Source organism: Corythoichthys intestinalis, chromosome 19, assembly GCF_030265065.1.
Source record: "Corythoichthys intestinalis isolate RoL2023-P3 chromosome 19, ASM3026506v1, whole genome shotgun sequence".
Lineage (NCBI taxonomy): Eukaryota > Metazoa > Chordata > Actinopteri > Syngnathiformes > Syngnathidae > Corythoichthys > Corythoichthys intestinalis.
In genome coordinates this window covers 39,797,505-39,813,681 of record NC_080413.1, presented here as the reverse complement: position 1 = coordinate 39,813,681, position 16,177 = coordinate 39,797,505, and the positions used below count along the sequence as shown (strand labels likewise).

The 16,177-nt window shown below is 37.5% G+C and overlaps 1 protein-coding gene across 1 annotated transcript; it reads left to right on the top strand.

The window, feature by feature from the left end:
• The first annotated feature begins 5,637 nt into the window (after nucleotides 1-5,637).
• ndufaf4 (NADH:ubiquinone oxidoreductase complex assembly factor 4) lies at nucleotides 5,638-14,126 on the top strand. The gene is made up of 3 exons (XM_057821984.1): nucleotides 5,638-5,833; nucleotides 5,924-6,039; nucleotides 13,752-14,126. Exons 1-3 carry the CDS (start codon nucleotides 5,698-5,700, stop codon nucleotides 14,052-14,054), a joined length of 555 nt encoding a protein of 184 aa, XP_057677967.1. The 5' UTR covers nucleotides 5,638-5,697; the 3' UTR covers nucleotides 14,055-14,126.
• The last annotated feature ends 2,051 nt before the right edge of the window (nucleotides 14,127-16,177 follow it).

Sequence of the window (16,177 nt, the reverse complement as noted above, 5' to 3'; positions counted from 1 at the left end):
AAATGCTATATCTTCTCTGCGTTAGGTACACGACAGGGTGTTAAGAAAAAGATCAACTCCTGTCATTCTTCCCCACGTCGCTTCCCACAATATTTATAGTTGCTGTGGGAGAAATGACAAAGCTTTTGCCAATTAAAAGCACGGCCCCAAGGAATGCTTGTATCTACTCCTCTCTGCCTCTTATCTCTGTACATAAGTAAAACGGCGCCATTGTGGGCTGTTTGCTGCAATGCGGGAATGAGTCGTACCGCGAATGCGTTAATTGTGTTAAATATTTTCACGTGATTAATTTTTTAAAAATAATTACGGCCCGTTAACGTGATAAATTTGAGAGCCCTACATTTAACAATACAAAAAAATGCATTCATTTGGGATGAAATGCATAACTGATGCTACAACAATCTAACTATATACTGGCAAGCGGGGTGGCCAGTGGGGGGGCCAACCAATTTATAGGGGTGGCCGTGGCCACCCTTGGCCACCCCCTGGTGGCGCCACTGGATGGGAAGAGTCTTTAATAATGTTCTTAGCTCTTTTGAGGTGTCGCACAGCAGCAATGTCCTCCAGAGGTGTCAGAGAGGAGCCAATAGTTTTCTCCGCCGCTGTCACCACCCTCTGCAGTGATTTTTTTGTCCGCTGCCGAGCAGGTTCCATACCATGCAGATGCAGTAGGTGAGGATGGACTCAATAGCTGCTCGGTAGAAGGCAGTCATTAGTTCCTTGCCCGTGTTGTCTTACACATGCTAGTGACACAAACTTTATCCTTAAGTCATTTGCTCCCATAGACGGCACTCGATATCCAATCCATTTTGAATGGGATAGGCTAGCAGTGAACTATTGGACCTCTGTGCCGTCATTAGCAGCCAAGGAGTTAAAGCTGACCTTATGTTTAGTTTCCTAAATCTCTCCCATTTAGGAGTTCTTTGTTTAATAGAATAAAATAGAATACAATACCATAGACTTCATAATGATATTGACAGGTCACAGTCATCAGACACTGCGCCACGCCTTCAAATAGGGGACCGTCCTACACTCCGCTTCTGTCGGTATTATGAAGTGTATGACAATACAATACATTACAATAGAATAGAATGGAAAGCCTTTATTTTCATTTTACAGAGTACATCGAGATTTAAAGCATTGCCATAATGTGCACCACATAAAACAAAAGTACAATAAGGCTAATGAAAAACAAAGATTACAATGTACACAGTGGTGATGTAGTGGTAAAAAACAAAACAAAACAAAACAGTGTGTATATGACCAACCATACATACATACGTGAATGGTTGTGAGTGTAAATATGCCCTGCGTCTGGCTGGCAACCAGTTCAGGTTCAGCTCCAGCACCCTCGTGAGGATAAGCGGTTCAGAAGATGAATGAATGAATGAATAACAGTATATGAATGTTATGATTAAAAGTTAGTGATTAAAAGTATGCTATTAAAGGTGATGATGGTGCACCTTAAGAAAAATGTTAGGCGCACCAGTGCAACCAATGCGAAAAGTAAGTGTGGAGCCTTGGCAATACAGTATATACAGTATATCGCAATGTTAATTTCTTTCCAATATCGTTCAGGCCTATCCTAAACAGAGCTATTCAAGTTATTTGGTGAAAATTGTTTTAATAGTTTTAATTCACAAATCACCCCCAAAATAGCAATGATAGTTTTTTTCCCCAATATCTTTCAGGCTTTCTGCAAATGACAGTTTGTGCATAGCAAGGGCGTAGGTTTGGTCTCAATGTTAGTAGGGACGATCTAACAGCTTAAAAGTGATTTGGGAAAAAAAAAAAAAAATCTCATATATCCAAGGACCGACCACCATCTGAGGCATACTAGATTACCCCAAAACTCGAACCAAAGTACTCTCAATTCTGATGTGTGATGTAGGGCTGCAGCTATCGAATATTTTAGTAATCGAGTAATCGACTGAAAATTCTATCGAGTAATAGGATAAAACAAATATATTTTTAGGTGAAGAGCAATTATAAATATACATGAGAAAACAAGACATTTCATCTAATCTTGAACCATTTTCAGTCAGTCAATGTCTTTATTTTCGATGTATATTGTTGAAAACAGCCAACAATTGCATCTGAGATGTAACTAGAATAAAAAAAAAAAGACTAATTCACTGCTTTCACTCAAAAAACCTTTAGATCTTATTAAATATATATATAGTATATATACCTAAAAATGCCGTTACGCTTGATAACACACATCACTTAAAAGTTAGGATTTTTTTCCACGTGTTTCATTTGAATTTCTATTTGTGTCAAGCCATTTTTAAGTTCTAGTTAAGTTTTAAGTTAGTCTAAACTGTAAGTCCTGGTAGGATTTTGAATTTTTGCAGTGTTCAAAATAAATGTATGATACAGGCTGTATTGGAGCACATTAGGGACCAGTGCTACTTGGTGTTTTATCCAGCAATGACTACTGAGCTAAAATTGATAGTTAGCATTATTAAGTTTTTATTTTACACCCTCATCACTATGTAAGACACGTTAGCCACGCATCGACAGTGGTTATAATTAATAGAAACCTAGCCCTCCGCAGGGCTAACGTTACGTGAGCTAGTAGTGACAGTAACGTTAATCTTATTTATTAGCGCTTAGCGCTCTTTATTTGCGCTTAGCGCTCTACTGCTTTAAGATGGCGGCTGTTTACCAACGCTGCCCAGACGCAGCCGAGTCTGTCATTGCGCATCTAGTTCAACATATATGTGGTCCCTATGAGACTCATCAGACGCTACCTGCTTCCAACGTAGCATCGTGCGGGCTAGTATTTAGCAACGTCGGCGTCGTTTGTAGTGGCTGTCGGCTGCTGTAAGTTTTTTTTTTTTTTTTTTTCCCCTTCTTCCTCTCCGCACGTGACATCAGCGCGTTGTCCCGCATTAAAAGTAGTCCGAGCAAAACGTGAAGCTTAGAGCTGTCAAAATAAAGGATTACTTGAGGTGAATAAAATTACTCGGATCAGTTTTTAAACTCGAGTTGCTCGAGTATTCGTTTCAGCTCTAGTGTGATTTTTCATGTCAGTCCATGTTCATGTCAGTGTCCCCCTAAAGTGGACTCATTTTTGGATAGCACCCTGTTTTGTTTTGTTTTTTGTTTTTTTTTAATAAAGGGACTTTCACTCTGAAGCCACTGCATTGCATAACTGTACAGTAGCAAAATTAGTGGTGTTTCCCCCACCTCCACAACATTGACATCTTTTTTTACATTACTTACAGTGGCTGCTGCTGGCCGAAAAAAAACTTCTAATATCCCTCCTCTTCGAAGGGTGCGGAGGAGGCAACATGTTGTCAACATTAATCTGTCGGGGCTGTGTGAGTGTGCGCGTGTTGGAGGGGAGATCAAGTCATCAGGCAAAATGTGTGTTTGAGGGGGGAAACGGACTGGCACATTCAGCAAGTGAAAAGAGATAAATGCAAGTCTTAACAATTAAAATAATTCTCTTAACAATGGTAGGGTTTATTCTGTCCTTACAATATATGAGAAGACAATCTAAATTACCTATATAACTGAACTCACTGTATAATGCAAAAAAAGTTTACTTAAAAGTTGGTGGGGACAATTTGAGCATCATGAAAAGTTGGTAGTGTTATGTCCCTACTGTCCTTATGCAAAACTACGCCCTTGGTGCATAGCTGCTGATGTACTGTGCAAAAATGCTATACTGTAACTGCAAATATTGCATATGCAGTACCCAGATTGAGACAGTTGTCTGAGAACATATTACTTAGTTGGTTGCAACATGTTGCAAACATGAAATAGGCATGGGTATGTCATGGACATGCGGCGTCTGTCGTAGTCAATGGCGGGCACTGGGTTAACATAGCACCACTTCCAGCAAATGTTGACGAAATGTAAATTGGAATCACAACGGCAATCAACATGGTGGACCCTGGTGATTTTGGAAGTCTTGTTGAATCACCTTGTGTATAATTTTAATTCCTTATTTACATCATGTAAACGCATACAAACTCACTGGCCAATTAATTAGGTAACATGCATGGAAAAACAATGTATGCAGCCAAGATACCTTTGTGCGACTAATTATTCATTCAGAAATTGCTGTCTGCTTCTGCGAATAAACACACATTTTAAGTTTTGGCCTCAAATGTATAATTGTTCATTTGTCATTTGAATTTGCATTTTAGCTATTTCAACCAGACTCAAGCTTTAGATATACCGTATTGGCCCCAATATAAGACTGTGTTTTTTGCATTAAAATAAGACTGAAAAGGGGGGTCGTCTTATATTCGCGGCCTAGACGTTATACCCATTCACGACACTAGATAGCGCCAGATATCATTGAGGCAATGTTCTGTCAAGACACATCTCAACTACTCTCAAATTTAAACAGTTTGCATTATTTTATTTTATTGCAATGTTTTTCCTTATTCAGATTTATTTCAAGACTTCAGTTACAATAAGACTTCACTTTGATGGTTAATGCAGTTATTGCAGTTTTGTTGTTTTATCACAATAGATTGGTTTATTTTCATTTCAAAAACCAGAAGCCATTCAGTTACGAATGCGATTGCACTTTAGTTTACATATTTCAATGCTCAGATAGTAAGATTTGAATGAGGCAAAGTAACATGCTTTTTCTCTCAAATATATTGTTATAATCATTTGTTTAGGCTGTACTGTATTTATTTTCTGTACAAAAAAATCATTTGGTGTTCAAAAAGTCTTTTTTCAAACATGAGTCTTGAAAAAGAGAAAGGCTCGTCTTATAATCATGGTCTAGACATTATACCCATTCACCACACTAGATGACGCCAGATATCATTGAAGCGATGTCCTGTACTGACATATCTCAGCTACTAGTTTAACCAGTTTGCATTATTTTATTGCATTGTTTTTCCTTATTCAGATTTATTTCAAGACTACAGTTATAATCAGACTTCACTTTGATGATTAATGCAGTTATTGCAATTTTGTTGTTTTATCACAATGGATTGGTTTATTTTCATTTAAAAAACCAGAAGCCATTCATTTACGAATGTGATTGCACTTTAGTTTACATATTTAAATGTTCAGATACTAAGATTTGAATGAGACAAAATAACATGCTTTTTCTCTCAAATATATTGTTATAATCATTTGTTTCAGCTGTACTGTAATTATTTTCTGTACAAAAATTCATTTGGTGTTCAAAAAGTCTTTTTTCAAACTTGAGTCTTGAAAAAGAGAAAGAGTCGTCTTGTAATCAAGGGCCGTCTTATATCCGGGCCAATACGGTAATATTAATGATTTACAGATTATATTTATTATTTGGAGTTAAGATTTAAATGAACTATTTATTGATAAAAAGTTAAGTGTAACATTATTTTGAAATAAATATTTAAGTTGCTAAATATTTTTGTTGATGTGCAAAAATTATTGACTACATTTTCATTCCACATTTTATTCATTGTTTGGCGCCAGTTCAGGATGTACCCTACCTCCTGCCCACTGTTAGCTGGGATAGGCTCCAGCACCCCCGCGACCCTCGTTAGGATAAGCGTTCAGAAGATGAATTAATTAATCAATGTGACATAATGTTGTTTAATTTCAATTTGTGCTGGTTTACAAACGGCTCCCCTTATTTCTCCAATCCACTAGGTGGCAGCTTTGTCATTTGCAATATTTGTGGCCAGTAGTGAAGACAGAAGAAGACGAAAACCATACAGTTCATGGTTGAGTAAGATGGGTGCTCGGGTCGTACGAATGATAAGAAATTTCAATCTAGAAAACAGGATTGAACGAGAAATGGCTAAGGAAAAGCCTCGGTCTGCACCGAGGCACAAGTTAACTCCTGCAAGCTCCACTGGTCACAATAATGGTAAGCGTATAATCAGAATTTTGTAGTCTGAGAAGAAAATCTGGGGTTATGCATGATATGTGAAGTTATCTTTTTGTAATATGACCATAGTTTCATTACCTGAAGAAGATATATTGGGTGCTGTCCACCAGAAGAACAACCCTCTGTTAAAGAATTTGAAGTCTGTGTATGTGGACTCGAAAGATACAGAAGCAGGAACGGTTAAGGTCAGTATAGCTTCTTCAAGTTGTCGCTGAACTATGTAACGACGCTCATCGAGCCTGACGCAGTGCTTTTATCAGAGCGTGTCTGTTTTGCATCAGTCAAGTTGTTAGACTGCAATGTGCATAGTAAAATTTGGCGATATTCGTTTCACGGTCAGTTACAACACGTTCCAAAAGGGGTTGGTTGTCATACTTGCAATACCTCGACCACCAGAGGGTAGTGTTGCGTAACATCAGTATTGAAATGATCAGAATTGTGCCAGGAATAAATCCACTATATTTTATCTGTAGAGTGGCACATTGGTTTTAGGCAGTGGTTCACAATTATATTCTGTTACGTACAGGAAGACGTAACCCCCCCACCCTTCCGAACTCGCTGCCGCCACTGTAAATAGTGTCATTTGTCTATAAAATTATTATTGCCATAAGTACACCTCTGCATAACACTGTCCTTTTTAATATTAAAGGGAAAAAAGTCATATAGATCAATTTACTATAAAGTATAACTTTATGAATATTGTTTGTAAGAGAAAAGACGAAGTTCATCACTTTGCTTGATTAAAAAAAACAAAAAAAAACTAACAATACATTCAAGCTACATTTTTTGACCATTTGATACTGAAAAGTAAAATTTTATAAACTCAGTAATAATAAATTCAAATTGATTAGCAACATTAACTCATGAGGACAATATGCCAAACAATTTGACCGAAAAAAACAAAAACAAAATTGGAACAGAAATAACTAGAGGTGTGCAAAATTTCCGATTCTTAGATTATTCGCGATTCGGCCGTGGAAGATTCGAGAACGATTCACAAACATCCAAATTCCAAGTAAAGCGGAAATACAACACAGCGCGCCGCGCGGTCTTCGGGACGCAATGGGGAACGGAGCGAGAGTAGCTAAACATCATGCTTCTCATTACCCTGCCCCTCGGGTAATGCCAATGCTCAACTCATGGCTCTAGCTCAACTCATGCCACGAGATAAAAAAACACAACAACATACCTGACTGCTGCCGAAAAGCTGCTACAAAGTACATCCACATAATGTTACGGTAGATATCATTTATATAGGACTAGATGCAATGTAGTTTCTGTAGCGTTAGCAGCACATCTACAAAAAGCTAGATGCGGCGTTAGTAAATGGCTGCCATCTTAAAGCAGTACACTTCCCTGCAAGGCTGTTGTAGCGAACTTTCCAAGCGAACCTAATTAACTTTTTATCTAAAATACTCCTAAATCGGTAAAATATTGACTTGAATCTATCTTTAAAATAGTTTTAAAATTTTAACTTGTCGAAATTAGACAAAAGGGAAATTATGGAATAACGGGAGCAATTTTAACAACTTTAACGGTTGATTCACAACATTAAATTAATTGAATGTAGTTTAAAGCTGCTGATACAGAATGGGGACTGGAGTTTTTTTTATTTACTGTTATTTTTGTATATTTTTTTACTGCTATATGTTAACTTGATACTGAAATAGTAGTTTGGTTTAGCTTGAGAGTATTTTTGAACAGTTTTGGAACTAATGAACAAAACATTTAAAAAAAAAAAAAAAAAAAGGAGGGGGGTGCATCAATAATCGTTTTATAATCGAATCGGAGCCTCTGAATCGTTATCGTAATCGAATCGTTAGGTGCCCAAAGATTCCCAGCTCTAGAAATAACAGTGTCATTGGACAGAGGGACAGTTTTTTTTTTTTTTGGGCTGCAGGCAGTATCAGCTCATTTGCTATTTGGGGTTATTTTGCACAGAGCAACTTGACATGCCACCTTATATGATCCTAACAGTGCTTGCTGGTTTACTGATGTGTCAATGACAGAGGGATGATTGATGGCAATTTTCGTCACGTTTTCGCTGAAAAAAAATCAAGCCGCTTATTAATGTGATTGGAGTCTAATGTCTTTCTAATGTCCTCTGGTTGTCTGACGTGTCTAATCATTCTCGGGGGGTAATTTACATAGCTATTTTTGTGTAGCAATCGCAAATGCTACTCAGTGACAACCAACGAACACTTTTAATTGTTTTCTTTAATAACAAATCTTAATTCTATAATTTATTTACTGTCTCACTGACTGTCTCAGGAAATTAGAATATTGTGTATTCTAATTTCCTGAGACAGTCCTGTATATATACACAGGACTGTCTCAAAAAATTAGAATATTGTGTATTCTAATTTCCTGAGACAGTCCAGTATGAGGAACATTTTAACATGTTATTATCTGGGCCTTTGTATAGCAAAGCCCCATATAATAAGTAACCATAAATAGACAAACTAATTTAAATTTACACTCAACAACATAATGAAATTTCTTTTGTGCATTAAGTCTTAATGTGTCTGACAATGTCAACAAAATAAATAGACAAAAGAAAATGTTCCGTTTAAAAACAATCACATACAACAACAAACAAAAGCATACCTTATGTTGGTCTTAAAAGGGAGCAGCTGGATTCAGCCATGTTAGAGTACTTATGGCATATTCACTGTTGCCACTTCTTGGCAGTGTATCCACCCAAATCAGTAAAACTAAATGCAACACTTTCAAAACAAACCATTACAACGTCACTCTAATTAAACGCATCTCAGAAGCAGCAAAATTTGATTTAAAGCTTTTTTCTGATCAAATTACTGGAGGTAATCGTGGCAGCACTAGTTCCAATGAGTTCAGCCTAGGGCTAAAGCGAAATAAATATTTCTTGATTTGAAAATATAAAATTAATACGACACCATGGATTTTTTTTTTTTGTCAAACGTATTCGCCATCTGACTGCGTTAGGGCTGGGCAATATGGCCTTAAGTACGTATCACGGTAAATTGAGCAGATTTACCTCGATAATGATAAATGGCGATAAATTCGCCCAAGCGGACTGTTATGTAATTTGAAAATCTGAATCAGTGCATGAAATGCAAATTAACCGTTTTTCCATGACGGTGTTTTTTGCATTGAAATAAAATTGAAAAAGAAGGGGTCGTCTTATATTCATGGTCTAGACCAGGGGTCGGCAACCTATGACACGCGTGTCAGCACTGGCACGCGAAGGGTTAACCAGTGACACGCGAGGGCATGGCAAAAAAAAAAAAAAAAAAAATGCGTGTTATGTTTATTGTCGGTTGTATCTTTATCACTTGCTCAAGCGCCCCATCTTGTGGCCGTTTTATTTATTGGTTCTAAAACAGTAGAAGAAAAATGCAAATAGGAAGTTCTTCAAATGGGATTCAGTGTAGGGCTGCAGCTATCGAATATTTTAGTAATCGAGTAATCGACTGAAAATTCTATCGATTAATCGAGTAATCGGATAAAACAAATATATTTTTAGGTGAAGAGCAATTATACATATACATGAGAAAACAAGACATTTCATCTAATCTTGAACCATTTTCAGTCAATCAATGTCTTTATTTTCGTTGTATATTGTTGAAAACAGCCAACAATTGCATCTCAGGTGTAACTAGAATAAAAAAAAAAAAAGACTAATTAAAAAAAAAGACTAATTCACTGCTTTCACTCAAAAAACTTTTAGATCTTATTATTATATATATATATCTTACCTAAACATGCCGTTACGCTTGATAACACAAATCACTTAAAAGTTAGGATTTTTTTCCCACGTGTTTCAATTGAATTTCTCTTTGTGTCAAGCCATTTTTAAGTTCTAGTTAAGTTAGTCTAAACTGTAAGTCCTGATAGGATTTTGAGTTTTTGCAGTGTTCAAAATAAATGTATGATACAGGCTGTATTGGAGCACATTAGGGACCAGTGCTACTTGGTGTTTTATCCAGCAATGACTACTGAGCTAAAATTGATAGTTAGCATGATTAAGTTTTTATTTTACACCCTCATCACTCCACAATGCTATGTTATGTTAAAGCCTGTATGTAAGACACGTTAGCCACGCATCGACAGTGGTCATAATTAATTGAAACCTAGCCCTCCGCAGGGCTAACGTTCCGTGAGCTAGTAGCGACAGTAACGTTAATCTTATTTATTAGCGCTTAGCGCTCTTTATTAGCGCTCTTTATTAGCGCTTAGCGCTGTACTGCTTTAAGATGGCGGCTGTTTACAAACGCTGCCCAGACGCGGCCGACTCTGTCATTTCGCATCTAGTTCAACATACATGTGATCTCTATGAGACGCGCCAGACGCTGCCTGTTACCAATGTAGCATTGTGCGGGCTAGTATTTAGCAACGTCGGCGTCGTTTGTGGCGGCTGTCGGCTGCGGTAAGTTTTTTTTTTTTTCCCCTTCTTCCTCTCCGCACGTGACAGCGCGTTGTCCCGCATTAAAAGTAGTCCTAACAAAACGTGATGCTTAGAGCTGTCAAAATAAACGATTACTCGAGGTGAATAAAATCACTCGGATCAGTTTTTAAACTCGAGTTACTCGAGTTGCTCGAGTACTCGTTTCAGCTCTAATTCAGTGTGTTACATGGCAGCTCCACTCTCACAACTTGAGTGGCATTTGTGTTCTTTAGAGCAACGTCTGTGAGTATTTTGTTGTCAAATTGAGAATTACACTCTTTATATTGTCTTTAGGTTGCATGTTTGAGGGGAAATGTGTTTGGTATTTCTAATTAAGAACTACTGAATACAGGCTAATTGTGTTTGCATATATGGATGGCATTTTTGTTATTTGCAGCATTGTTGCTGATTGCATGTATTTTTTCATTGTTTTAGTTTCATAAATAAGAAAACAGACACATAAAGGATTACTGAAAACATCCGGAGTGTGAACCTTTTCATGTTTAGCTGTTTGGATAGCGGAAGCGAGCCCATTTACAATGTGCCTTTTTACCGGAAATTAAGGCATTTTCAGTTGCGTGCCCTGTTATTTAGGGGCTTTACGGGACCGCCCCTCTCACCCGCTCTGCCTGTGGCGTTATATGCGAGCAATAATGGATTTTGAGCACACCTCCAGCTCTTCCCCAATTTCTCGACTCCTGCGCTTGTCGGATTTTTTTCTCTGCGCGTTTAATTCAGCCCACTCTACTAACATGTCACGAAGCTGACCAATCAGAGAACTGGCGGAGGTACACTGTGTTACCAATTGCACTTTTTGGTAATTGCAACTCTGCACCGTAGGGTGTGGTGGACAGGCGATTAACGTAGCTTGTTGTCGTTGATTCACCCGGTGCTTACTTCAGAGAGGTAGTGATGTGTATAAAAACACATTGACACGTTGGATGGTATTTTGCTGGAGACTTTTATTAACAAAACTAAAACCAGCATGGGACACAGCCACTTTTCATGGCGCTCTTCGCACAACTCTCTCTCAACACCTTGCTCCCTGCCACTCTTTTTCTTACGCTTAACTATTAAGCTGGTCATACTGTAGGGGACAGCGGCCCCTTGGGGGTGCCGGTAACAACTGGTTGGCTGGTTACTTCCGCTTGCTCTGTGCATTATGCCTCGGGAGCGTTGTGTGTGTGTCGCACAACAAGTGTCAAACGCAACTACGAGACGAAACATGAAATTCATGGAAAACAGGGCCAGGGATCACATTAAGGTAGGCATCTTTTGTATTTGTTATATGAAATCTAAAATTGTGCATATAATTCACTGTTAGTGAAAAAGACAAAATAGTCGCCTGACTTTGAAGGTTAAAACAGCCCGCTCTGTACTGTGAGAGACCTGCACTGAGAATCACGCTTGTTCCCCTTTTCTTGCTGGGTTGTGTGTGTGTGATATGTTTACATAAGATGATGTCAAGTTTTGATATTTTCTACAATATACTTTTATTTTTTAGTTATTTGATAAAGAAGAATGGTAGTTGTAAGATTTCAACGTATGTTCATGTTGTTTTCTTTGGAGCTCTGTTGGATATAATAATTCGGATGTGCGTCATTAATCTTGGTGTGGCACACTGATTGACAAGAAAATTTGAAAGTGGCACGCCACACCAAAAAGGTTGCTGACCCCTGGTCTAGACATTATACCCAGTCACGACGCTAGATGACGCCGGATATCATTGAAGCGATGTTCTGTTATGACAGATCTCAGCTACTCTGCCCATTCACGACTCTAGATGGCGCCAGATATCATTGAAGCGATGTTCTGTCATGACAGATCTCAGCTACTAGTTTAGCCAGTTTGCATTATTTTATTGCAATGTTTTTCCTTATTGGGATTTGTTTCAAGACTACAGTTACAGTTAGAATTCACTTTGATGGTTAATGCAGTTATTGCAATCTTGTTGTTTTATCACAATAGATTGGTTTATTTACATTTCAAAAACCAGAAGCCACTCATTTACGAATGTGATTGCACTTTAGTTTACATATTTAAATATTCAGATACTAAGATTTGAATGAGGTAAATTAACATGCTTTTTCTCCCAAATATACTGTTATAATCATTTCTTTTCAGATGTACAGTAATTATTTTCTGTATAAAAATGAATTAATTTGGTGTGCAAAAAGTCTTTTTTCAAACTTTAGTCTTGAAAAAGAGGGGGTTGTCTTATAATCAGGGCCGTCTTATATTCGGGCCAATACGGTATTTACCAGCTTTCAATTTAACAATTGTACATGCACCAAAAACATTAAGTATATAAAAATTCTTGTAAACAATAATAATTCAAGTATGAACATTTATATCAGCTTGTATGGTTTGAGCAATGTACAACATTATAAAAATCAATAAGACGACTGTGCAAACATGTCATTGTAACACAAATTACTTACGGCGTGACCAGTACACTTCAAACAGACAACTTATTGTTAACGTGTTTACTTCAAGGTTTCAGGTTTTTTTTCCAGACAATTTTTTTAATACATGGACGCACACATGCACTTCCCATACAGACACAACCACATTGAATTCAGCACTCTTATGCCAATTAAACATTTAAGATTTTATGATGGCAATAATGACACAGAATTAAGTGAGCACATACAGAAAAATATCTGTGGCCATTAAACGGTCATTGTATAGGTTCAACTGTTGGATTATACTTAATGCTGAATGCTTTACCATCATAGAAGTTATCAGAGAAATCACATACACACACACACACACACACACAGATACAAAATAACGCGACATACTGATTGCTAGATGCAGTCGGTGCCCAATCCACTCATTAAGTTCAGCCGTTTCGACAAGGTTAAAGCCGCTATCAGACTCCATCACGTTCATTAGTAGCGTTAGCCGCTAGCATTAACCTGTGGCCTAACCACCAGTAGAAGCACTGAAAGCACCCTCTCCTGAAATCGTGAGAACCAGGGAGGACAGCGGGTGAAAGCCCTTCTGGAAGCCGCCAACAGTCTACTTAATGTAGACTACATACTACTTAATGGGTGAACATATGGCAAAGCTCCCTTAAGCCCAACTTCATCACGTTTGCTTGTAGTGTTAGCCGCCAGCGTTAGCCTACCGGGCTTCTGTTTGTTTGATTTCCGGATTACCACGTGACTTCATACGTAAGCACACTGACTGCTTTCTCAAAGGGGAACAACACAGACTCAAAGCGGGATGAAAAGACTATATTGTTTTATTAAATATACTGACATGGTCAAAATTACGTCTGTCATCGTGAAGAATTTCGGTAACGGTAAATTTTCGGTATACCGCCCGGCTCTAGACTGCGTGCACCAAATCGTGATGGCTGTTGTGGGACGGGACGAATACTGTTGCACTCTTATAGGCCAGATGTCTGTGGAATTTAGTTATCAATTTATGTTCACTTTTTGGTCATATTTTATCTCTTGACAGCTACTGAAGGAGGCGTTAGTTGATGAAGAAGCGAAGACTCGTCCAATGAAGTTCTTTCTTCCGGGCAACTTGCATGGCTTTTCAAATCTGGAAAACATTCCTTGCGGCAAACTGACCATCACGGAGGCCCTCAAAGCCCTCAGCAGACATCAGAGTCAGCCTCAAATATGGACATCGCAGAAGATTTCTGAAGAATACTCTTTAAATTTGACAGAAACAATCTCTTTTCTTGAATTTTTCATCCCATTTCAAATTCAGATTATCCCACCAAAGGTTGAGGATGCTAAACAGTTGAAGGCTTAATAGGAATGACAAATTGCATTATTTATAGAATGTTGTACATTGATAAAGTTCAGTAAATCCATCCAACATAAATTAATTGAATTCTTTTTTTTTAATTTTTTTTACTCTTTTTACAGTTGTCAATCTGTTCTGTCAGCAGCCTCCTCAGTTTTTAATGTCTCGTCAGTTAGATATAAAATTGTAATTTTAGCAAAATACAATTGAAAGCCAGTCCAAGAAAATACTGAAATTATTTTGCAGTGTAGACAGAATTAAAAATATTTACATTAATAATACTGTATACCCTAATTAACAAAGCTGAACTTTTATTTTTGTAATGCGTTAACATAAGGTACTCTGTGTTCCAAGTTATAATGCAAATGGCATTTGTTCTTGTTTTTTGCTTTTCTAATACACAATGTAAATGACTGCATAATTTTCAAGACTTTTTTTTTTCTTATTAGCGAATGAAATATTGAACAACTCTCTTAATGCTCACGGTAATGAACGTCGCCAGACATATTTCACTGGGACACGTACCCTAGTATTGATCTGCGGTGCCTCAGTACAAATGTCACCGTTTAAAAAAAAACAAAACAGCGTTTTAAATCGACATAGCATAATCTACAGAATGCACCGATGCACCATGATCATATTACTCTATTCACTCCACATACACAATCTGCACATGGCTCCTTAATATGGTAATTTATGCACGTAACTTGGCTGTGATAGGCTATGAGTTGATACGTGAAGCACCTTCGGGAGCTCTGCTACATGCATGTGTATCGGGAGATCGGAGTTCCCAAGTTGGAAAATTGTTCGGATGTGTTGTAAAGTCGTAATCAGGGATAAAAACATGGGCGAGTAGCCTATTTTAACACTCCAACAATACATCACAGGTTGAGTGATTGTTTGGCACTTTTTATAGACATTATGTAATAGAGAAAAATTTCTTCGATTACTCCCAACAACACGTGAACGCAGCATCAAAATTTGTGCCAATCATACGGCCGATGATGCAAATTACATTTTCCCACCTGCTTTACAGGCAGAGGTGGGTAGAGCAGCCAAAATTTTCCTCTGGTAAGAGTAGCGTTACTTATAAATATTATTACTCAAGTAAAAGTAGTCATCCAAAAATTTACTCAAGTACAAGTAAAAAAGTATTCGTTCGAAAGAATACATAAGTAATGAGTAACATTGTGAGTAACTGCTTACAATACCTGTTTTTTAAAATCTTATCTATTTTTTCTCAGCATAACTTCATCTATATGAACTGTTATTATTAAACTGTACTATAACTTATTGCATGACCATATTAGGCCAAAAAAGATGACACAAAAATCATTAAATTCAGACCAGAACCACACAATGAAACATCCGTCCAAAGAGCTTGAGTGCCCTCCAGTGGAGAAAAACATTGTTACCTCTGACTGGTATAATGGAGTCATGTGAAACTGAGACAGCCACTGTCGGCATCTCTGGCAAAAATAAAGTCAATATGTAGAATAAAGAGGAAAAAAACGAACGATTTATGTAGCCCAAAGTTGCGGAGTAGTATTTCTTCTTCACAAATGTACTCAAGTAAAATGTATTTTGTGGTAAAACTACTAAAAAAAGTTACTCAATTAAATGTACCACAGTAAATGTAACATGTTACTCTCCACTTCTGTTTACAGGTTAGTAGTGCCAGTCAGATAAACTGCCCATTCTTGTTTTATCGTTTTTACATCTGTGTTGATACGTTTTTTCGTCTATTCCCTTGAATTGTGAATTAAAATGGTTCAACTGTGCATATCAGGCAGTTAACTGTGGCAAACTACTCTTGTCGCAAATTGAAGTAGCAGATTAGCTGCAGTCTTTTAGCTACAGTGTATCACAAAAGTGAGTACACCCCTCGCATTTCTGCAAATATATCTTTTCGTGGTACAACACTGACAAAATGACACTTTGAATGAATGAAAAGTAGTCTGTGTGCAGCTTATATAATATAGTGAATTCATTTTCCCCTCAATATATAGCCATTAATATCTAAACCCCTGGAAACAAAAGTGAGTACACCCCTTAGAAACTACGTACATCCCTAAATGTCCAAATTGAGTACTGCTTGTCATTTTCCTCCAAAATGTCATGTAACTCGT